The sequence below is a fragment of the Amphibalanus amphitrite genome, unplaced genomic scaffold (genome assembly GCF_019059575.1).
Source record: "Amphibalanus amphitrite isolate SeventyFive unplaced genomic scaffold, NRLGWU_Aamphi_draft 000008F_arrow, whole genome shotgun sequence".
NCBI classification, from domain to species: domain Eukaryota; kingdom Metazoa; phylum Arthropoda; class Thecostraca; order Balanomorpha; family Balanidae; genus Amphibalanus; species Amphibalanus amphitrite.
The window spans coordinates 1,909,294-1,932,261 of NW_024881504.1; the positions used below are offsets into that span (position 1 = coordinate 1,909,294).

A 22,968-nucleotide genomic window follows, 5' to 3' on the forward strand; every position below is an offset into this window, starting at 1 on the left:
GAAACTAGGTGCTAGTAAGCTTGCATTTTTGTAGGTACAACAATGACCATATATTAAATCATAAAAACCTTCTCATGGCATTCATCACATACCTTTTTACCGAACAAGTACCTATCTACCATGCAATGATTCTAAATTGTGTCCGCAATCCATCTATATCTCAACTACTGGCACAATGTATTTGAAATACCCTAACAAAACCTATAACTGTACATAAGAAGAATGCAATACTACAAGAACTATGAATTTCTGAAGTTATTCTCACATGCTGGAATGTTGAAACTCTACTTTTGTCATCCATTTCCACTTTTGATTGAGCCATCATATATAACTGTTTTCGCTCTTCAGTCATAAGCTTTCGCACAAATCTTGAATTTTTACACATCATCTTGAACCATGCTCCAGTCTTTCCAGCAAGGTACTATGTAACATCAAAGCAATTTTGATTTGTTACAACAGCTTCAGATCATGATAGGCTTGAGGTTTGTTACACCATTTGCCAGACAAACCTCTACAAAATGTGTATCAATTTCCAAACTAAGTAATTGATCATATCAGTATTTGCAGTTTCCACACAATGTTTCATAATATTATTCTATGTTTATATAAAGAAACTTAAATAATCCACAAATTGTTATTGAAACACTCCCACTTCAAGAATTCACAGCAATAACAGTACAAGTTCAGATTTCAGAAGCAAACAAACATTGCGCCAGATTTCGTATGAAACGCGCCATCATCCTGAAGTTTCTACCACAGACGGTAGTTTTACCGCAGCCGTAGTGCGAAAACCCCTGCCCACCTTACCCCACGGCGGAGCTCGGTTGCAATTTGTAAATACGCTTGCGGGTCGCATAAAACCCCTCGTTTTATTTCGCGATTATCTCGCGCTAAAAGCGGCCGATCGTGACGAAACTTTGAGTGTCCTCGAACTTATCTACGTTACTGGTTACACATTCCCTATACAGTTCATGATCCTGAAACCAATGGCATTTGATCTTTGATCTGATTTCTGAGACCATGGCAGACCGAAATTATTTGCCATATATGTTAGCGCACATAAAATTGCGTTTCCGGACTTCTATTGTGATTACATATAAACGTGCCAACATGTGAACTGATGGTTGTCCCATGCATCATGATGGGTTTCAAGTTGAATTGTCAGTTGTCGGCCAGGTCAAGGTCATTGACGTTTGGTGACTTCGGGTGACTGTTTCAAATTTTACGATTTTAAGGGATTTTTTTTAGCTTATTTTGAATCCAGCATTCGTTGAGACATTTGAGAAGTACGTAGGTATAGTTGTAACGCCAATGCAACTTGCTACGAAGCTGTTGCTGGTGGTTTAGGTACACCTGCTAATATAAACAGGTTGTGCGGGTGGGACGCTTCTACTTTACCCAAACTTACCCAAAACCCAACCCAGCCTGGCTTTATCCTCGCCCCCCTCCAAGTTTTTTTTTTCGCGATAGCTCCGAACACGCCAGCAACAGAGAGCTGAAACTACGCATACCTGACCTTTGATTCAAGCCAGATCTCGTGATATCAACCAGATTTTCAGGTCAGGTCAGGTTACTGACCTATGACGTCATAAGTGGACGGTCCTCAGATGCCGCAACTTCGCAACGCCCTCAGTCCCAGAGGAGTTTTTACAGGGTGATGAAGCTTACAGTACGTGCATCTTCTAGAAGTCTCACATTGTACCTCTAGGATTTTTCCTAAAGATCACATGAGGTCAGGTCGGTCACGTGACCTCACCACTAAAAGTCCATTGAGAAAAATGAAAACTGCTATTCTGGCGCCGGGAACGATCTCAAACTATCTCAAGCACACGGATCGTGATTTAATGCACTCCTTGCAAGGTTAGATGCTTCAATTTTGCATTGTTGACGTTGCATGACGTCATTTATGACGTCACTAGGGTCATACGAGCTTTTCGTCAATAACTCCCGATCAAACTGAGCTAGCGAGACGGTTAAGCCACCGATGGACACAGGAAGACCTGCCGAATCGAATAATATGCAACATGACCTCCTTTGACCAATTTCGCGACCTAGGGGTCTTTGACCTGACCTTGACCCGAGGTCAACACCTCAAGTTGACCTCACCCGAACAAAAAGTATACCATTCGATGTGCGTAAGCAAGGCGAGCACGTTGATGCTAAAATCGCGCTCAGCGACTGTTTTTTAAGAAGTTATTAATCAAAAAACGAACCCGTGTCTTGGGTCACTTGACCTGACGGTCACCGGTTGACGTGAGACCTTAAACTCGGGTACATAGTTGCTGTGTCTCCTAACGGCACACACGCTCGTTTTTTTCCGCGACGCTCTAACTCCATCAGGGGTGAAAAACGACGAGAGGGTCGTACCAACCCTCCCCCCGGCCAGCGCGTATGTAGAAAACCAGGTCCTGCGGTGTTAACCCTATTCCTGGCGGGCTCCGCCGGGACAAGAAACTGGCGGGGGGGCCGATTCGGCCCCCCCCCCCTGAGATCTCGAGAACGAAGCAAGATAGCGACAAGCGGTAAACGGCATCGGATACGCACGGCCAAGATCTACAATTTTTACTAAGGTCATTTTCAGGTCAGGTCAAAGATGACGTCACAGGGGTCGAAAAAGTCAAAATGGCGGCACTAGATATGGAGAGAGTTTTTCTCGAATAACTTTCGAATTAGTCAAGATAGGAACAAACTAAGGGCATCATCGTGATCCTCTCGTCAATCCGCATCGAATGATATATATGTTGACCTCGAAAGGTCAAGGTCAAAGGTTGACCTCAGGTCACGTGACCTCGAGGTCATCATGTATATCATTCGATGCGTCTTGACGAGCTGAACACAATGAGACCATCCACGCGTCTGTATCTTGTTCCTGTACGGAGTTATTGGCCAAAAACCTTTGGTGACCTTTGATGACGTCACATGACCTCACAGCTGCCCAACAGCAAAACAGACCTCAAGGTAGTGAAGGTTGATCGTATATGAAGTCATGTATGGTATATGGGGCCATTCCGACCCGTTTTAGTGGTAAAAACAGGGAGTTGATTTTTCCCCCATTGACTTATAATGGGGAGGTCGCGAAATTGACCTGACCTTAGGTCACCGATATCAAAATTCCGAGATATACAAATTGCACATACTGGTACCCTAACTAAACCCTGAAGAGAAGAAATTGATCGGTCAAAAACTCTAGCTCTGGCGTGATTGCAAACTTTTCTGAGGTAGCGTCACCAAACCGCCTCTGGTGACCTGACCTGAGGTCAGATCAACTCAAAATTTTCAGACATGTTGCGTAGAAGCCTTTTAGGAAAAGTCAGAAAATTTGAGCTTCCTAGCTCAACGCGTTTGGGAGATATAACCAAAAAACCTCAGGGGGGGGGCTCCTGAGGCCCCCCCCCCCGCCAGGAATAGGGTTAACTCTCGCCCTTATTGGTGTTTTGCTAGCCGCAAACGCACAGGGCGGGGATAGGTTATGGGTTGACCTTCCAGGTCAGGTCAGTGACTCAAAAGTCGGGAAAATCGGGACCTGTTAAAACTTTGGAGAGTTAGGTTGTTACGAGTTTTTTTTTCGGGGCGCTGATCACGAATTTCATATTAGCTTTGATCACCGATGATGTCTTGATGTTTTTAGGCCAGGTCGGGTCAGGTCAGGTCAGGTCAACCAGTAGGTGTCTTGCTAGCTGTCCATATAAGGTGTCAATCATCACTGGCAGCTTCGTGACATGGTACGAAGGCGCCAAAATTACTTCTTTAATGTTCAAATGGGTGCTAAATTCGAAATCAGCTCCAAAAACTAGCCTAAAAATATATGAACCCAGAAAAAGTGAACTAAGGTCATCAAAGGTCAATGACATTGACCTGACCTTCACGTGACCTTGACACCCACCATAATGCATGGAACCACCATCATTTCACATGTCTGAACGTTTATAATCACAAAAAGACTGGAAACGAGCGGATAATAGCCGTTTTTACGGAGGGCTTCCTGGCGAATGCCCATCTAATTTGAACAAATCTGCACCAAATGTGCACCTAATCTGCACAAAATGTGCACTAGATGGCCGTCGTGAAATACTCCTAAGCTGAATGTTTAAATTTTGTTCTCTTTTTCTTTTAGACTGAACTAGATTAGATTGAACAAGATTTTCATTGGTCAAGATTGTTGACGGCCCTCCTGTGAAACGAGACTCGATGAATTCTTAACCCTCGCCGGCCGAGGGGGGGGGGCGGGTGCCGCCCCCCCCATAGGGTTTTTTCGCGATAGCTCCGAACACGCTGGCGATAGAGAGCTGAAACTTGGCATACCTGACCTTTGATCCAAGCCGCATCTTTTGACACCAACCGCATTTTTGGGTCAGGTCAGGTCACTGACCTATGACGTCATAAGTGAACCTCTGCACGGTCTTCAGATGTCGCAACTTCGCAACGCCCTCACTGCCAGAGGAGATGTCACAGGGAAATGAAACTTGCAGGATCTAGTATCCATTATGAGTCCCACAACTTGTATATCTCGGATTTTTCCTAAAGGTCATATGAGGTCAGGTCATTTTCGTGACCTCACCATTATAAGTCAATGGGGAAAAATGAAAACTGCTATTCTGGCGCCGGGAACGATCTCCAACTATCTCAAGCACACAGAATCGTGATTTTATGCACTCCTTGCAAGGTTAGATGCGTCACTTTTGCAATGTTGACCTTGCGTGACGTCATTTATGACGTCATCAAGGTCATATTAGTTTTTCGTCAATAACTCTTGATCAAATTGAGCTAGCGAGTCGGAAAAGCCACCAATGGACTCAGGAAGATCTGCCGAATCGAATGATATGCGACATGACCTCTTTCGACCAACTTCGTGACCTGGGGGTGCTGACCTGACCTTGACCTGAGGTCAACACCCCAAGTTGACCTGACCCGGACAAAAAGTATACCATTCGACGCGCCTGAGCGAGACGAACACGATGCTGCCAAAATCGGCGCTCTGCGGCCGTTTTTTGCGAAGTTATTCACCAAAAACTGAACCGTACCTTGGGGCACTTGACCTGACCTCAGAGGTCACCGGTTGACATAGGACCTTAAAATCGGGTACCAATCTCTGCGTCTCGTAACGGCGCACACGCTCGTTTTTTCCGCGACGCGCTAGCTCCACCAGGGGCGAAACGGCGAGGGGGGGGTCGTACCCGCCCCCCCCCTCGGCCGGCGCGTATGTAGAAAACCAATAGGTCCGGCGAGGGTTAAACTCCCTAGTTATTTTGTAACAACCCTAGGTTCGTTGCATACTAACTAGGGAGGTTGCAACGACCCTAATTTCGTTACAACGTCCCGGAACGAGCAGTTATTTTGTAACGTCCCTAGGGTCGTTGCAAACAAACTGATCGTTCAGGGAGGTTACAACCACCCTAGGGTCGTTGCAAACTAACTGAAATCGCATACTCCCTGTAACAGATATATCTAAAAAAGTTTTGGAAAAATTTTCTTACAAATTACACAGGAGACGTCAAATTGAGGGGGGAGAAGGTATGCCAAGTTTCAGTTTGATAGCGTACCTAAGCGGTTCATGAGTTATTCGAGAAAAACGGAGGAGGGGGTCGGATCCGACCCCCCCCCCCCTCCCCCAGGCGGTCGCGGGTTAAAAAATGATGTCATTATGTTCCTGGTGATCAGCCGAATCGAATGATTTGCGATATGATGCAATTTGGGTAACTTGAACTTAATTAATTAATTAAAGTTTACTTAAAAATTAAGAAAAAAACTTTAAGTACACTTAAGCAAGCAAAAAAGTATATCATTCGACGCGCCTTGACGTGCTGAGTTTACTGGTGCTTTTCTTTTTTCTCTTTCTTATTTAGATCAAAAGTTATAAGCAAAAAACTTTTGACCTATTTTCAGCGAAATTTTTTTACATTTACATCCCCCAAAAAATCCCTAAATATTGACATAGAGCAAACAAATTTGTACAGGGGCGAGAATTCCAAAAGTTCACCTACCTACCAAAGTTGGTGTTTCTAAGTGTCATAGGAGCCAATCGCGAGGGGGGGGGGGTCGCATCAACCCTCCCCCTACCAGGCCGTGTTATGAAAAATGCCCTGCCAGGGAGAGGGTTAACATTGGTGTAACTTACCACGCCTTTTCAGCTCGACTGTTCATCTTCATGTCCCGTGCAGTTTTGAAAAATGGGTGTCTTCCTTTGGAGAGGACGTAGAAGAAGACCAAGCCGAGGGCAAACACGTCCGCTGCACCAGGCTGAAAAAAAACAAACTGCCTCTTAAAAAGCTGGATGGGTGAGACTTATAAAATGTTAGCCGTACTCCACGCACCCCATGATATTGGCCAAGGCATTAGGCACCCCGATACCATGTACGTACATGTATTGGCCAAACAATGCCTTTCCAAGCATGGTTAGGGGAAGCGGGTTCAACCCTGCCATGTGGGGAACCCGCTATACCCCATATTGGCGAGATTATAGACTAAACAATGCCATCAGCGTCATTTTTTTGTCACCACACTACGCACGACGCGGGGGAGGCGGAGATGTGACACATCAAATGAGTTTAACCCTCGCCCGCACAAGCCATTTTCCCATCCTAAAACACACATGGGGGGTTGCCTTGCCACCCCCGCGCTATTTCGTTCCTGCTAGTCAAAATAGGTTTGGCTGTACCTTTTGATCTAATAAAGAAAGAGACGTGGAACAGGCACCATTGTGTTTGCTTTGGCCTAGCGCCAGTTCGCTTTAAATTTCGATATCGATGACCTAAGGTCAGGTCAATTTCTTGACCATCCCATTGAAAGTCAATTGGGGAAAAATCGGCTCGCTTACTTTTAACCCGCGCCCCAGTGGCGGTCTCAGCCAACTTCGCCCTAGTGGGGAGGGGGGGGGGGGCATATGTTACCACCCACCTTTAACTCAAAAACTAAGAGGGCTAGGAAGACGCAGTAAAAAGCAGTCGATAGCTCTCAATGCGTACGTTTGAAAGTACTTAGGTCATTTTCATCTTAGAACAATATTGGGGTCACTGGAGGTCATCAAAGGTCAAAATTTGCCAAATGTCAGTATATTTCTCAGAAAACATGGATTTATCTCAGGAACTATGATAGCTAGAAAAACGAATGGAAAAGCAATCGATAGCTTTTAAACTCTTCTTATGAAAAGGTCATCATCAAAATTGACCTCAGGTCAACGGTTTAGCCTCCAGAGGGCAAAAACTCCAAAAATAGCTGTTTTTATGAAAAGTGTTTTTCGACAATAACGTTAGATTAAAAAAAGCCACGACATTTCTATTGCCAGAATCGTGTTCCTCTCGCCGAGACGCGTCGAATGAACTATAATTTGACCTTGAAAGGTCAACTTGAAAATTTGACCTCAGGTCAAGGTCATGACCTGACCGGAAAAGGTCATGCTGCATATCAATCGATGCGTCTCGGGACGACAAACACAATGAGACCGTCCCCAGCGGCTATCAGCAAAAATGACACCTTGGTCATCACGAGTGGACTTAATCATTGTGATTCTGAAATATTTGGACTGTTCCTATGCGTACACACGGATCTAGAGACATTTGCATTTTTCTCCATTGCCTTATAATGGTAAGGTCACGACACTGACCTGACCTTAGGTCACAGATATAGAAAATCCGAGACATACAAATTGTCGGCGTCTATAACATCATGCAATCCACCAAGTTTGAAACCTTTCTGACAAACACTGCAGGCTGGACATGATCGCAAACTTTTTAGGCTTGGTCAGTTAACCCGGCCGGGCCCGGGGGGTAATCCCAACCACCGCAGCCCAGGGGGGGGGGGCGTTTTTCGCCCCCCCTGTCTAACTCCGTAAATAAGGGAGCTACGGAAACAAAAGCGATACCAAACGAAAGGTCCTTACGAGACGATTCTAAAGCACCCAAAATTTTTGACCTCAGGTCAATTTTCAAGGTCAGATGTCAAGGTCAAAGGCAAAAACCGACACATGTGTAGTGATCTCAAAGTAAGCGTTCTAGACGACGGCAGGATGCATAAAACCGGCAAAATTGGGTGTCAAACGAAAGAAGAGAATCTGAGGATTCCGAAAATGTGCTCAAAATTAAAGGTCAAGGTCAAGATCATGCTTAAAATTGACCTCAAACTTTGCACTTTTTCGTACATCTTGCGTGCTAACTTCCAAGATGTTTTGAAATGTTTTGAGGCTTATCAGGTCCCTATTTGTGGTTCATCTTACGATACAAGGCTGCTCAACGGCCAAGGTCACAGAAGAGTATCCTTGCTAGAGGCTATTTCACTGATTCAAGTTGGTAATAATAAATAAGACAATTTTGCCATCCAGAGGCTCTAAATGAAGGCTTAGAGGAAAATAGATGCCAGATTCGTGATCAGCGGGTACGAATCCATCATAAATGACCTTTCATGTGTCAAGGTCAACCAGAGGTCATTCGAGGTCACGTGAGGTCAACATAAAACTTGACCTTTTCCAAATAAAATATATATCATTCGACGCGGCTTGACAAGGCGAATGCGATGGTACAGGGTGTCCAGAAAAAACGGATACTATTATTTTTTGCTGTAATTCCGAAAATAAACACCTTACATTTTAAAATGGCACATGCTTGTATTCGCCAAAATATGGCAAAACTGACAGCAGGTGCCACATAGCATGTAAGCTCTTTGGTAAGTTGCGGCAGCTCCTCAAAGCAGATACTCAATGTGAGCGGCCTTACGGCGGATCAGCTCCAGCACTAGCACAGTCTGCAGGTGACTGATGGTCATGTTGACCATCTCGGAGGGCAAGCAGACAACCTTCCAACGACGCATTACAGTGCTCATGAGTTTTGCCAACTCTTGCACTATAAGCACATAAATTTGGAACAAAATCGGCACGTGCGTTAATGAATGCGACTTAATTTCCGTAGTATCTTTTTTTCCTGGACACCCTGTACCACTGCCGTAGCTCTAGGACCATTTTTGTCGAAGTTATTTGCGAAAAACTAAAACCACAGCTCGGGGTCGTTGACCTGACCTGTGACCTCAGGTCACCGAAACTATTTTTCTATTTTTCTCTAGGTCAAACGCTACACAACCGTGCTCGTAATTTGTCTTTATCTCTAAAACTCTATTTTTGGCAGCTATTTGAAGTTCGCGTCTGTGACGCCGAAGTTTGCCATGCAGGGGTGTAGAAAAATCGACCCTGTGACGTCATCAATGGGACTAGGTCCAAATTTTTTACTTCAGAAGATGTCAAATTGATGGGAGAAAAGGTACTGAAAGTTTCGCTTTCCTATCCCTAAGCGTTCGGGAGCTATCGCAAATATTCGCCAGGGGGGGGGGGGCGAAAAACGCCCCCCGGGCCCGCGAGGGTTAAAGGTAGACTGCCACCTTTTTTCACAAAACGGTTTTCACTAGAGCTGAGCCACCTATGTCCCAGACTGAAGTCGGTTTTCCGAAATTCGAACCCGTTTGCGAGAAATCGGAGACCAAAGTTCAGTTTGATGCCATTTTTTTAGTCCAAGAAAACCGACATCTCTACTGTTTATCGATAACTTTGAAACATGAATTTTCTTATCTTTTGGCAAATATATGTCAAAACTTTGATTGTTACGAGATCACAGAAGAATTTTGGAGTGTCAAAATAAACGTTAAACTTAAATATTCAGTAGTTCATTTTTTCCAAAAAAGTGTGGGAAATGGGGTTTAACATGGGCCAGACCCATTCCAAATGAGCCATGATTTTTAAATGTTTTACGAAGTTAAATGCAAAATAAATTAAACATGGCCAATTTCTTATGAAATCATATATTAGTAAATCATAAAATACCTTACTTTTTCAAATAAAATGTAATAATCTTATGACCTTGAAGTCTAGTGATGTGTAAACATTGTCGCTAGACATTAACCGATTGATAATTGTATGATAATCGATAATTTTTTCGCGATTCACGTGATGATACTTTGTCAGGTGAATTCTAAAATTTTGTTTTATCCAGGGAATAAATCATAGGCCGATCTGAGAAAACTTTTTGAAGGTGGCAGTCTTCCTTTAAAGGGACTGTCCCACCTTCAAAAAATTGCTTTGATTTACTGTTCTTGTGTTGCAAGACATAGATTAGGGGCCCCTTTACACGAAATTGGCAAACATTCGGCCCATAGTTGACTATTTGTTTAACCCTCGCCCATGTAGGGGGGGGGTTGGTGCAACCCCCCCCCCCTGAGGTTTTTCGGAAATAGTGCAGAAACGGCGGCGCGCAGCGCCGCCAAATTTTGGGTACCTTATGGGGCAAGCCTTGCGGATCTTTTGATAAAAAAAATTTGACCGGGTCATGTCAGGTCACGGAGTTATGACGTCACAAAGGGAACAGCCTCCGGCCGGATTTTCACAAACTGAGTGCCAACGCCCGAGGTTTCCTGCCGGTGGTACAGACATCGGTTGATGGACCGTGATGAAACTTCCCATGCATGTTGGGGCATGTATTGGCTATCATATGGTATAAGAAACTTGACCGGGTCAGGTCAGGTCACGGAGCTATGACGTCACAAGAGGAACAGCGTCCGGTACTATTTTTGAAAAGCGCCCGAACCACTATCTTGCTAATTCTTGTCACCTCAATGGGAATATGCAGCAATATTAGCTTCTATAGGGAGCAAATGGACATCCCAAATCCAAAAATACAATCAGATTTCAAAAATTTAAATTTTGATTTTTCGAATTTCTGCCGCCGACTGTGACCTTGCCGACTTCCGGCGCTCCCAACGCGCCATTTTTAGAGCTAGGGAAACGAAATACATACCAAACGATAGAGAATTGATCAAGGAACACGATAGTGAAGGTTTCAAGTCGATATCTCCCACCGTTTTGCCGCAATCGCCGCGGAAAATTTGAAAAAGTCTATTTTTCCGAAAATTTGACCTTTGACCGGTCAAAAGTAGGTCAAATGTTGACCTAGGACCAAAAAATCTACCACCAATCGCGAGATCTCGGCGAGAGCAATCCGTTGGTTATTTCCGCTAAGCTCTACGACGCTCCGTTTTCAAACGCCAGGGGGGGGTCGCACCAACCCCCCCCCCCCCCCCCCCTGCATGGGCGAAGGTGGCAGATCGCCGTTTACGGGCGAGGGTTAAAAATTCCAATTTAAAGCTTTTGGATCGATTACGTCATATGATTGTTTTTATCGGGCAAAGTTTTTTTCCTAGCTGCCAAATCGGTGGCACAAAGTTTTGTTACGCTTCTGCCGCGAATAGTACAAACATTGCGCATGAAATCAAATATCAGGAACTTGGTATTTTAATAACATTGTAACAAAGTTCATTCCCAGCCCCCTGCCCTTACTAACAATGTCCTTTTATGGTCCTCGTTCCTTACCTGTGACGCCTATCCTGACCCGCTTCTGATTGGTGTTATGATATGACGTACATGTGTGACGTATGTATGACGCGTGGTATATGTCGCGCCGGAGCGGGCCGAAGCCCCGGCAGTCGCAGTCGCAGTCGGACCGAGTGAGGGCCGCTCCCTAGCCGGTCGCTTATCTTCACTTGTTCTTTTCGGCTCGTCATCTCGATTGAACTCATTATCTCGGACATTCAAATATAACGTGAAAAGTGAAACGCTGCATTTTATTCAAGAACTTTATTACAAGATATTTGGTGCCGTGACCCGGATAACGTCGGGCAAAGACTTTTGAAAAATTTTGCGCGTCTTCGACTCATCTCTGGCGGACTTCTGGGCATCTAGAGACATCTCTTCACTACAAAGCAGCGGAACAGTGAGCCATTCCATCCTTTTCTTCTTTAAAAACACTCTCGCTTTCATTGTTTGTTTCTTTGTGTCACTGAATTGTTTGAAAAATGACCGAGGCCTCAATTGTTACGACAGCTCTTAATAGTGTAGTGCAAGAGATCCGAATATCAAGCTTAACTAAACACGTCAGGCCCTTCCACGGCGAGGGGACAGCTAAATTTTATCAATGGCTAACGGATATGGACCAGCTTTCGAACACAGTTGACTCAGACAGGATGTGTGTTCTGGCCACCCTTACTCTCGGGGGACCAGCCGGGCTTTTCGTGGCCCGCCTGACAAAAACTCACGTTTCTTGGACAGAACTACGAGAAAAGCTCAGGAAAAGGTACGGAGAGACGGAGGATCCTCGTATCTCAAAAGAAAAAATCCGTCATATTAAATAGGTTTACAGACATCCGTCTTGTGAAAAAGATGAACTTTTGCCTTCAATATTTCTACAGGCAATTTTAGAAGTGCCCTCACATAGATTACAAAACCGTTTAACCCTAGAACGCCTAGGGGGGGGGGGTTGTATCAACCCCCCCCCCCCCCTGAGGTTTTTTTCGAAGTGCACGCTAAACGGCTTGTCGTAGCGGGCTGAAATTTTCAATAACCTCTGGGGCAACCTTTGCGCATCTTTTGCCGAAAAAAAATTGATCGGGTCATGTCAGGTCACGGAGTTATGCCGTCATAAGAGGTACAGCCTCCGGCCGGATTTTTACAAACTGAGTGCCAACGCCCGAGGTTTCCTGCCGGTGGTACGGACATCGGTTGATGGATCGTGATGAAACTTCCCATGCATGTTGGGGCAAGTATTTGCTATCATATGGTATAAGAAATTTGACCGGGTAAGGTCAGGTCACGGAGCTATGACGTCACAAGAGGAATAGCGTCCGGTACTATTTTTGAAAAGCGCCCGAACCACTATTTTGCTAATTCTTGTCACCTCAATGGGAATATGCAGCAATATTAGCTTCTATAGGGAGCAAATGGACCTCCCAAATCCAAAAATACAATCAGATTTCAAAAATTTAAATTTTGATTTTTCGAATTTCTGCCGCCGACTGTGACCTTGCCGACTTCCGGCGCTCCCAACGCGCCATTTCATAAAACCAACGTTACTGTGACCCGCCTTACATGTATTACAACAAACAACGCAATACAGCGTACATGCTAGGCTCTCCGCTGCCCGGACGCTCCACAGATCCCGTCACCTCAACATTTGCATCAACCTTCAACCGACATTAGCCAGCAACCAACCACGGCAAGGGCGAGCACGCACTGCTGGGGCGGGTCAGACTGACCCGCTACCAGCTCCACTAGCGGCGGGTCACGTAACTACGGTTTCATAAAACCAACGTTACTGTGACCCGCCTTACATGTATTACAACAAACAACGCAATAAACACTGGAGAGAGAGAGAAACAAAAGGAAAACGTGAACGAATCGCACAAGTGCCTGGCTCTAGAAGGACGAACACACACACGACTGATCAGACTGACACGATCACTTGAGCATTTGCTCCGTGTACGAGCTTTGAATCGCGTTGTGCACGTAATGCTCCAAAAAGACTGAACGTGTTTTCCAGCGGCCAAGACGTTGTACATCATCAGTGTCAAAGCCTAATTGAACCGCCCGAGTAGCCCCTGTCGGCCGAAAATCTTTCGGCCGATGGCCAGTCGGCAGGCCAAACTTTTCGGCGGCAGTGATGGCCTGTTGCAGAACTTCAGCGACTGTGCTAGCAGATATAGCCTTGAAAGGCCTAACGAGAGTTAAAAACGCCGGTTTAGTAGTCGGACAACGCACCGATTCCGTACGAGCCAGATAAACCCTGAGTGCTTCCACAGGATTTAACTTGCTATCAGGACTGGGGGGCAAAGTAACTTGGAAGCCCGTACGCTGGCTGTCATTTTTGACGCCGAGAAAGGTCACACCGAGAGAACCGTCCGCGTTAAACTGAAATTGGTCCGTTGACATAACAAAATCAGAGATAACACCGGTACTGGACTCGTACCTCTTAGCCAGTGGCGCGACGTCAGACGGCCTCAGCATTAAAGCTAGCGATAACAAAGTAATGGTTTTCAGCCGTAGCTGTTTGGTAGACAGTTCTGCACTGTCTGGCCAAGACTGAAACATGCGGACGAACGCCGAAACATCCATGATTGCAGATCGAACCATCGGGGCGCGCGTGCCCCCTTTAACGATGGCCTGCAGGAGTCTCACAATGAACGGATCCCTAGCAGGGTTATCCGCTCCGAACGCTTCATACAAAGCTGAAATGGCCGCAGAAACACACCGAACGGTGGAGTGCGGCCGGTCCGACGACCCGCACCGGTGCATGAAGAAATCAGCCAGCACAGCGGAATCATCTGGCGGAAACGATACTCCACGAGCACCGCAGAAAACAAAGAAATCACGAATGTATCGGTCATACGTTGCGAGTGTGCTGCTCGCCAAGCTCACCCGTAAATAGTTGCTAGCGGCTCGCGACCATCCTCGTGCCTCTAGCCGTGTGCACCAGAGATTCTCCAGGCGCACAGCGTCCACCTGCGGTTCTGATGTGGCTCGATCCGCTGCTGCTCCGATAGAGGGAGACACGAACGTGTTACCGGCGGCAGCCGGATCGGCGGTGCCGTGCACAGCCGTCGGAGGCGTGCCATCCACGGCTGGCCTGGCCACATCGGCGCGATCAGCGTCGCGTCGGCACGTTGCGCCTCGATGACGTCGAGAACCCTCGGGATCAGGCGAAACGGCGGGTTTACCCAATTGTTCTCGGCGCCCCAGTCCGTCTGCCCCAGCGCGTCCACTCCTGACGAGCATGGGTCCGCGAACCGACTGTTGTAGGTAGGCAACAGGGCCGTGCCAACCGCCGCGAAGCGGTCCACCGTGTGCGGCCCGAACATCCGGTCCAGCTGTCGAAAGATGGACGGGTGCAACACCCACTCATGACGCGCCGACATACGAGACAGGGTGTCGGGGCCCGTGTTCGAGACACCTGCAATGTGATGCGCTACCAGCGAAACGTTATTGTCAAAAGCAAACGACCAGATGTTCTGTGCGATGCTATCTAAGCTAACATTGGATGAACCGAATTTGTTTATATGAGCGACTGTAGTAACATTGTCCGACAGAACTTCTACTGTTTTTCCAACTATCGAAAAACGGAACGAGCGAAGAGCAAAATAAACCGCTAATAGCTCTCGATAATTCGCCGACTGTCTGCTCACCAGCTGATCCCAGAATCCGGACGCCAGCTGACAGCTGGGCGTGGAGAGAACGGCCCCCCAGCCGGAGCCCGACGCGTCGGTGGAGAGCTGCAGCTCGCAGACAGCCGGCGGCACCAGCAGCCTGCCGTTCCAGCCGTCGAGGGAGGACACCCACCACGACAGGTCCTCTCTCGCTCCTGGCGACCACAGAAGCCGAGCCTCCCAGGATGACCTGGAATTGAGGAGACGGTACACATTCCTCAATTTCAGCTTTGCCGGAAAGACTGCCGCCAGCATGCTGATGCACCGGCCAGCGATCCGAGCTAGCAAACGAGCCGAAATGAAACTACGCTTCAGCGCCCTCGAAATGTCTTGCTTCAACTTTCGAACTTTACACTTAGGAACCGTAATCACAGGAGGGCTCAAAGCGGTAGCACAGCGAATTTCAAAGCCTAAATAAGTTACCGACTCCGAGGGCGTGAGATGTGACTTTTCAAAATTCACAGCGAGACCTAAGGTACTGAGCGTCTCTAACAACACACCAAGGTCTCGATCAATGCTTGCTTTTGTGGAGCATAAATAAAAATCGTCAACATAGGCCATGAGTGACAATGATTTGACATCACGCAAATATTTAACAACGGCACGAATACATTTGTGAAAATAAAACGGAGAGCATTGTAACCCAAAAGGTAAGCAGCACCACACCCACCAAGAACCACCGTACTGAAACCCTAAATACTTGCGATATTGTGGCTCGATCTGAAAATGAAAAAATCCGTCACGTAAATCTAAAGTTACAGCCTGCTCAGCATCACGTACTATTTCGGGTAAAACATCGATACCTTCAGACGAAAATCGTGGTGTATCACAGTGTGAGTTCACATACCTGAGGTCACATATCAGTCTGAACTTCCCACTAGGTTTCGGCACAACCTTTAGTGGGGACACGCAGTGAGGCGTCTCTGACACTCTCTGAACGACACCTCTAGATTCCAGGTTAATGAGTTCATTGTTCAAAAAATCAACTTCAGTATCAGTGAACCTTGGATTAGAAAATACTTTTGGTTCAGGCTCACTTGAAAACGGTATGGGAACCCCATCCGTTACCCATTCGATTACCACATCAGACGCGCCGATCTCCGACCAGGCCGCCGGCCGAAGCACCATGGTTCCCGTCACTCAGCGGCGTGCGGCCCCGGCCCCGCTCCGTGCTGCAGCTGACCGGGCCGGGACAGGTCACGTGACGGCTGCGGGTAGCCCGGGCCGGGACGACCGCGGCTCCTCCAATCAGCCGACGCTGGGCCCGCGCCGAACCGCGCGGCCGCCGGCGGCGGACCGCGCCAGCGGGCACGGTCGGGCACGTGACTGACCTGGCGTGACTGCTGCCGCGCCCCGGCGATCGTTACCGCCCGCTGAAGGTTTTCCACCGCGCCCGGCGGGAAAGCCGCCGGGTTTTGTTGCAGAGTCTTGAAAAGCTGAGCGGTCGTATCGTCGAACTGATTTGAGACAAGCAAGTTGGTATATTCTTCTTGTAAGTAACGGGTTTGGGCTAACGCGACTATAGTGAGTTGGTTTATCACAGGATCCGTAGCAGAAGCGGTTGACAAAACCTTAAGAACGGTTTCCTGGAACCTCGCGCACCTTTGAATCACTTGGAAACGCGACAGGTCGTTCTTCCCCACGCCGGCGCGGGAATCTCCAACGACCAAGTCCTGCGGTAACTTGATCTTGGCCACTCCTTCACGAACAGTCTTTAGTTCTGCCTGGAGATCACTGTAGGATCCAAAATCGAACCCCTCTGCACTCACGGGTTCAGTCGGCTCAATAGCCTGTTCTGGTTGAGCCACGTGCCGACGACCGGCGTTGGGCTCCTCAAGGCGGTCGTTGATTGCACTCACTGACGCCTCAATCACAGTGAACCTGTCTGACAGGGCACGGATAGCCGTACTCAGCTCTTCCATCACTGGACACGGAGTCCCACACCGCCTCTAATACCGGCGACCGGGGAGCGCCCGAGCTGCGCGAAGGGCGAGCACGCACTGCTGGGGCGGGTCAGACTGACCCGCTACCAGCTCCACTAGCGGCGGGTCACGTAACTACGGTTTTTAGAGCTAGGGAAACGAAATACATACCAAACGATAGAGAATTGATCAACGAACACGATAGTGAAGGTTTCAAGTCGATATCTCCCACCGTTTTGCCGCAATCGCCGCCAAAAGTTGAAAAAAGTCTATTTTTCCGAAAATTTGACCTTTGACCGGTCAAAAGTAGGTCAAATGTTGACCTAGGACCAAAAAATGTACCACCAATCGCAAGATCTCGTTGAGAGCAATCCGTTGGTTTTTTCCGCTAAGCTCTGCGACCTTCCGTTTCGAAACGCCAGGGGGGGGGGGTCGTAACAACCCCCCCCCCTGGTCGTTCGTGTTATGAGAAATGGCCTGGTCGTGCGAGGGTTAAATTATTTTATTCACTTCAAGCCTTCCCTATTGTTCTTGATGATGCGGGAACTATTTTTAATTAGTGTTTCTAGCTTAGTAAAAGAACATATTGTGTTAAAGATGAAAAAAGCATAAATGGAAGATTTTAAATGCAATTTTCTGTAACAAATAATGGTAAATTATCTACACATCAAGGAAAAGGTGCATGCTAACTGATAATTTAAAGTTCTTGGGGCCAGTTGGTTTCTTCTTTTCTTACGTCGCCCCAATGGCCGCGAATACACTTGTGATAACGCCTATCGAATACGTCAAATTTAGAGATGCTAGATCTAGCCTTAAAAAAATAGAAATGGGTGTCCCACAAGGCTCTATATTTGGGCCACTCCTTTTCATCCTCTTCATCAATGATATTCCTAAAATGTCCTCTAACTTCACGCCTTTTCTTTATGATGATGATACAACACTTCTTTTCCAAGCACATTCATCAAATGAGCTACAGTCACTCTTGAATGAGGAACTCCCAAAAGTGTGTAAATGGCTAGACGTGAATCAATTATCCTTAAATGCTAACAAAACCTGCTTTCAGCTATATTGCAACCATACAACCAAACCCACAATTAATGTTGAGCTGAATGGAACAAAAATTGAAGAATCGCAAACAATAAGATACCTTGGTGTCCTTATTGATAGCGACATGAAATGGAGTAGTCACATCCTGCACACCTCAAAAATTGTAAGCCGAAATATCGGAATCATCAATCGCTCTAGATACTTCCTGAAACAAAAACACAGACTCATGTTATATAATGCTTTGATTTTGCCCTATCTTAACTACTGCTGTTTATTATGGGGACACTCCCCGAAAACACACTTAGCAAAACTTGTAAACCTCCAGAAAAAAAATTTTTCGAATTATTGATGATAAACCGAGGCTTACTCACAGCAGTCCTCTATTTGCAAAACATAAAATCCTTAAGCTAGAAGATATTCCTAAACAACAAACAATAGCTGTCATGCATAATGTTCTCAATGGAAGTGCACCATCATCGATTAAATCTCTTTTCCATCCTGCTATCCCCACGCATTGAGAAAACAGAAGAGTTAAACACTTCCTTGAGCCGTTTACTGCCAAACTTTACCCGCACGGCGCACCCATACGATTACATGGATTGGTCCAAGAATTTGGAATGCTATGATAACTCCACTCTTTCCACATGCCAAAACTGAACGAGCATCAAAACAGAAAATCAAAGAAACATCAAAACAACTAATAATTGCGGAATACTAAAAGCAACTACATGTTACTCTGTGTGATAGGAGAGTTATCACATATAGTGGATATAACAAAAAATAGCACAAAATAATACAAAATACCTCAAAACAGTCACCTAGCAAATAAATACGCACATTGCCAATAAATACAATAGCTTACAATAAATGTATTGTATACCCATACAGTCAAGTCATAGAGTACTTTATGTTGAAGTTTATCCTTAATATAACACAAAATAACACAACATAATACAAAATAGTACCGAATAGTCACCCACAGATGATGTTAAAGGCAGGTGGGCCTCTCGGCAACAAGCTCCGCTTAGCTGAGGGCCACCCTGTGCTTTAACAATGACCTCTGCGTGAACCTGACCAGAGCCTCACCTACCCGTGGAAAAACTTCTTGAGTATGAAAGTATATTGCATGTCTTGGTTATTTCACTCAATGCCTAATCCCTCCTTTCTTCTGTGTCCCATGTATGCATGCCTTTCTTATATAGACAGTCATTTCGGGATCGTAGTGGGGGGCCAGTCAGTGGCTTATGAGCACATTGACTAATTTCTGACTTCTTACTGAGCCTTGCCTAATTCCTTGCTGCCTTCTTGGTTTACTTTTATGTTTTTTTTCCATTTCTTAGCAGGGAGTGCCACGACATTGCTTCTTTTGTTTCTTGGTGTTAACGCAAGGTTCTGTGTGTCGTTGGGTTCGAGGGTGGGGGCACTCCTGGTCACCTATTGATGGGTGGCGGTGTATTTCTTAAAAAAAGTCTATCTCCCCCCAAGTCTTTGGGAGCCTGACGGACAAAAACTCACAATCTACAAACTAGTAACAATATGCACTGCTGACGTTACTGACAACTCGCTCGTAGCTACCGAACGAAGGTGACGGGAATCGAAAGGCGAAGCCGCGAAGAGCAACGCGAGAGCGGACGCGGATACGGTTGATGCGCGTCGCTGAGATAGTACCGGCGGATCACTGCATAAAGTCAGGGTCACGGTATTTTGCGGGTTTGGGTGCTCGTCGCCGGCCGCTGCGACGCGGAGCTTGAGGCTCCGGGGACGATACAGGCGCAGGTGGGATATCAAGCATCGGTGGTTGCTGTGAGGGCGGGCTGTCGGACACCTCCCGCATCGGCGGTCGAGCGCGCTGCTGGTTTTGCGGGGACGCGGGGGAACGCGATGGGGTGCGAGGTGTGCGCACTGGGGCCGGAGACGGAGACTGCGTCGGTGATGAAGGTGTCGGCTCCATCTGAGGGGCGGCCGTCGGCCGCACGGGTGACTCCACCCGCGGAACCAGTGTCGGCGACGAGGGCGTCGTTGCCGTCCGGGGGGCATCAGGCAGCCGCGCAGGGGGTAGCTGACTTCGTTGTAGGCTGTCAAGTAGATCATCGAGACGAGCGCCGCGGCTGGGGATGACGGGGCTGTATCTCCGGAGAAACTGGCGGTTTCGCAGAGTGACCCGACCGCTCCCGTCGACACGCACGACGTATGTACTGGTTGTGTTGACCGACCTCGATGATGCGCCCTGTTTTATCCCACTTTTTGGGATCTCGTCCAGTCTGGTTCTGTAAGCGAACTGTGTCGCCGACCTTGAGAGGAGGGAGCCGTTTGGTGTGTTCAGACCAGCGCTCGTGTGAGCGCATGTGCCGATTCCTCAGGGCCTCTTCGCGGGCGAGTAAAGTCTCTCTCCAGGTAGGATGAGGAAGGTACTGGCGTGGGTGGATGGGGATGAAATCTCGCACCGGGCGCCCGAACACGCATTGTGCCGGCGATAGTTTAGTGGAAGGATTGGGGGCGTTGCGGTACGTTAGTATCGCCCGTTGGAACTTATCCACGTCCAGCTCGCCGCTGTTGCCGGTGTTGCCCACAATGAGGCGTTTAATCGTCTTCACTCCGACTTCGGCCCGACAGTTGGCGTGAGGAAATGCCACAGAGGATAGTCGATGACGCACTCCCCAGGCTTCCAGGAAAGCCTCAGTCTCCTTTGCCGTGAATTCAGGGCCGCCGTCACTGGTGAGTTCGTCGGCGATGCCGAAGGTGGAGAACGTCCGTCGGAGACAGGCGATAAGTCCCTTGCTGCCGCCGCTCGCTCTCTCGACGACAGGCCAGCCAGAGTACCGGTCGACGACGACGAGATACGTTTGCCCCATGTATGTGAAGAAGTCAGCGCACACTTGCTGGAAGGGATATTCCGGCGGGTGAATGTCTTCCGGGGGTGCGCACGGTTGCGAAGGGGCGTTGCGGTTGCACGGTCCACATCGGTCCCGCATGGAACGGATGTCCGCCGTGATGCCTGGCCAGTAGACGCTCACGGCTGCTCGGGCCAGCATCATTCCCACACCTTGATGGGCGCTGTGCAGACTTGACAGCACCTCTCCCCGCAAGCAGGGCGGGACGATGACCCTCTGGTCGTATAAGACCACACCGTCGCTGGTGTATAGACCATCTCGAATGGCGTGGAAGGCACGGATAGCCTCTGGCATGTCCTTGCGTTGTGGTGGCACGCTGCCATCTTCGATCATCTCAAGCAGTTGATGCATCGCGGGATCGCTGGCGGTCGCTTCTCGGATGCGATCCCAGGTGATGGAGCGGAGTGTGGATACTGCTGCGACGGCGATGCTGCCGGACTCGTCGACAGTGGTGTCATCGCGGAGGGTGAGACCGATTGCGTCTCCGGCGGGGTAACGGGATGTTGCGTCAGGAACGCGGTTCTTGACCCCGGGCACGTACCGAACTGTGAACTTGAAGCGGAGTGTTTTTTCCTTCAGGTTGCGTAGACCGGCGTTCGGCATATCAGCCAGCGACCGGTCGCCGAGGACCTTCAGCAGTGGCTTATGGTCAACCACGATGGTGAGATTGGTGCATCCCAGTACGAAGAATCGCGTCTTTTCAAGCGCGTCGGCGACGGCGAGTGCTTCGCCCTCGATTGGGGCGTACCGGGATTCGGCACCTGTCGTGAACCGGCTCCCCACCATGGTCGTCTTCCATCCTGTGGCGCAACACATGGGCGACTGGCTGTCACACGCACAGTGCTTTTGCAGGAGCCAGAAGCCGACACCTGTGCGGGACCAATCGGTAGCCAGGACGGTGGGCCTGTGCTTGTCAAAAATTTGCACTCCTGCGTTGACTTCCTGGATGATGATGCGTTTTGAGTCTTCGAACAGTTGCTCGTGCTTCTCCGTCCATTCGAACTTGCCCGGTTTGAGCAGCTCGCGGAATGGTAGCATCACGTCAGCCATGGCGAAGGCGTACGACACGTGATTCACCACCCCGAACCAGGCTCGCACATCAGTCAGGTTCTTCGGGGTAGGGAACTCGGCGATGCTCCTGAGGAACTCGCGGCAGGGTCGGACTGCCTCAGGGGAGATCTCAAAGCCGGCAAATTCCACGGTCTGCCGAGCGAATGTGAACTTGTCGGCGTTCAAGGTGATGCCATGTCTCCCGCACATGTCGAGCCACTCCACCGTGCGCCAGAAGGTTTCGGTGATGTTGTCACCCCAGATCAGGGTGTCGTCCACGCACTTGGTGTATGAACCATGTGACAGGCCGGTGGACACGATGATTTCGTCGTAGCGTCTGGTGTAGCCGTCCCCGCTTGAGATGTAACCTTGGGGGGCCACCCGGTAGCGATATCGGCCCCATGGGGTGAGGAATGTCGTAAGATGCCTGTCGTCTGGGTGTAGGGGGACGCTGTGATAGCCGTTCCAGGCGTCCAGTACGGTCTTGTAGGTGTTGCTTGGAACAGAGCGTGCTTGATGAAACGGGCTCGCCGTGTGATGCGTTTCCCTCACGGCGTGTCGGTTTAGTGGCTGGAGGTCCACGCATCGTCGTGGTTTGCCGTTTTTCTTGGAGACCACCACCATTCGGTGACACCAGGTTACTGGGTCGCCCACAGGTACCGGTTCGATCACCCCAAGCTGCACATCTTTGTCGAGGGCTTCTTTGACTTCAGTCTGCCAGTGCAAAGGCACAGGGATGGCCTTGTGACACGCCACCGGGTCGGCGTCTTTGTCGATCATGAGGCGTAGAGGCGTAGTCCATCTTCGTGAGGGGTTGGTGTTCACACGTGTTGAACGTACTCGATGAGTAATAGTTCACCAACCACTTCCGCAGGTTTTCGGTGTTCTCCTCGGTGGCCGCCATGGGGAGCTCGGTGGGCATGGGAGGTGGCGGTTGGCGGGTTGGACATGAGCATGGTTGGTGGTCGGTGGGAGGAACATCATCGGCCAGCATAGAAACCAGTCCAATGGACGGGAACGCCGAGTCGATGATGCCTAGGTCGCGGCAGGCGTCA

The 22,968-nt window shown here is 48.4% G+C and overlaps 1 protein-coding gene across 1 annotated transcript; it reads right to left on the reverse strand.

Annotated features, from left to right (window-relative positions):
* Positions 1 to 13,206: 13,206 nt before the first annotated feature.
* Positions 13,207 to 16,212, reverse strand: LOC122379391. Its single transcript, XM_043361566.1, has 2 exons — positions 16,084 to 16,212; positions 13,207 to 15,723 (listed from the first exon to the last, which is right to left on the reverse strand). Exons 1-2 carry the CDS (start codon positions 16,129 to 16,131, stop codon positions 14,260 to 14,262), a joined length of 1,512 nt encoding a protein of 503 aa, XP_043217501.1. The 5' UTR covers positions 16,132 to 16,212; the 3' UTR covers positions 13,207 to 14,259.
* Between the last annotated feature and the right edge of the window lie 6,756 nt (positions 16,213 to 22,968).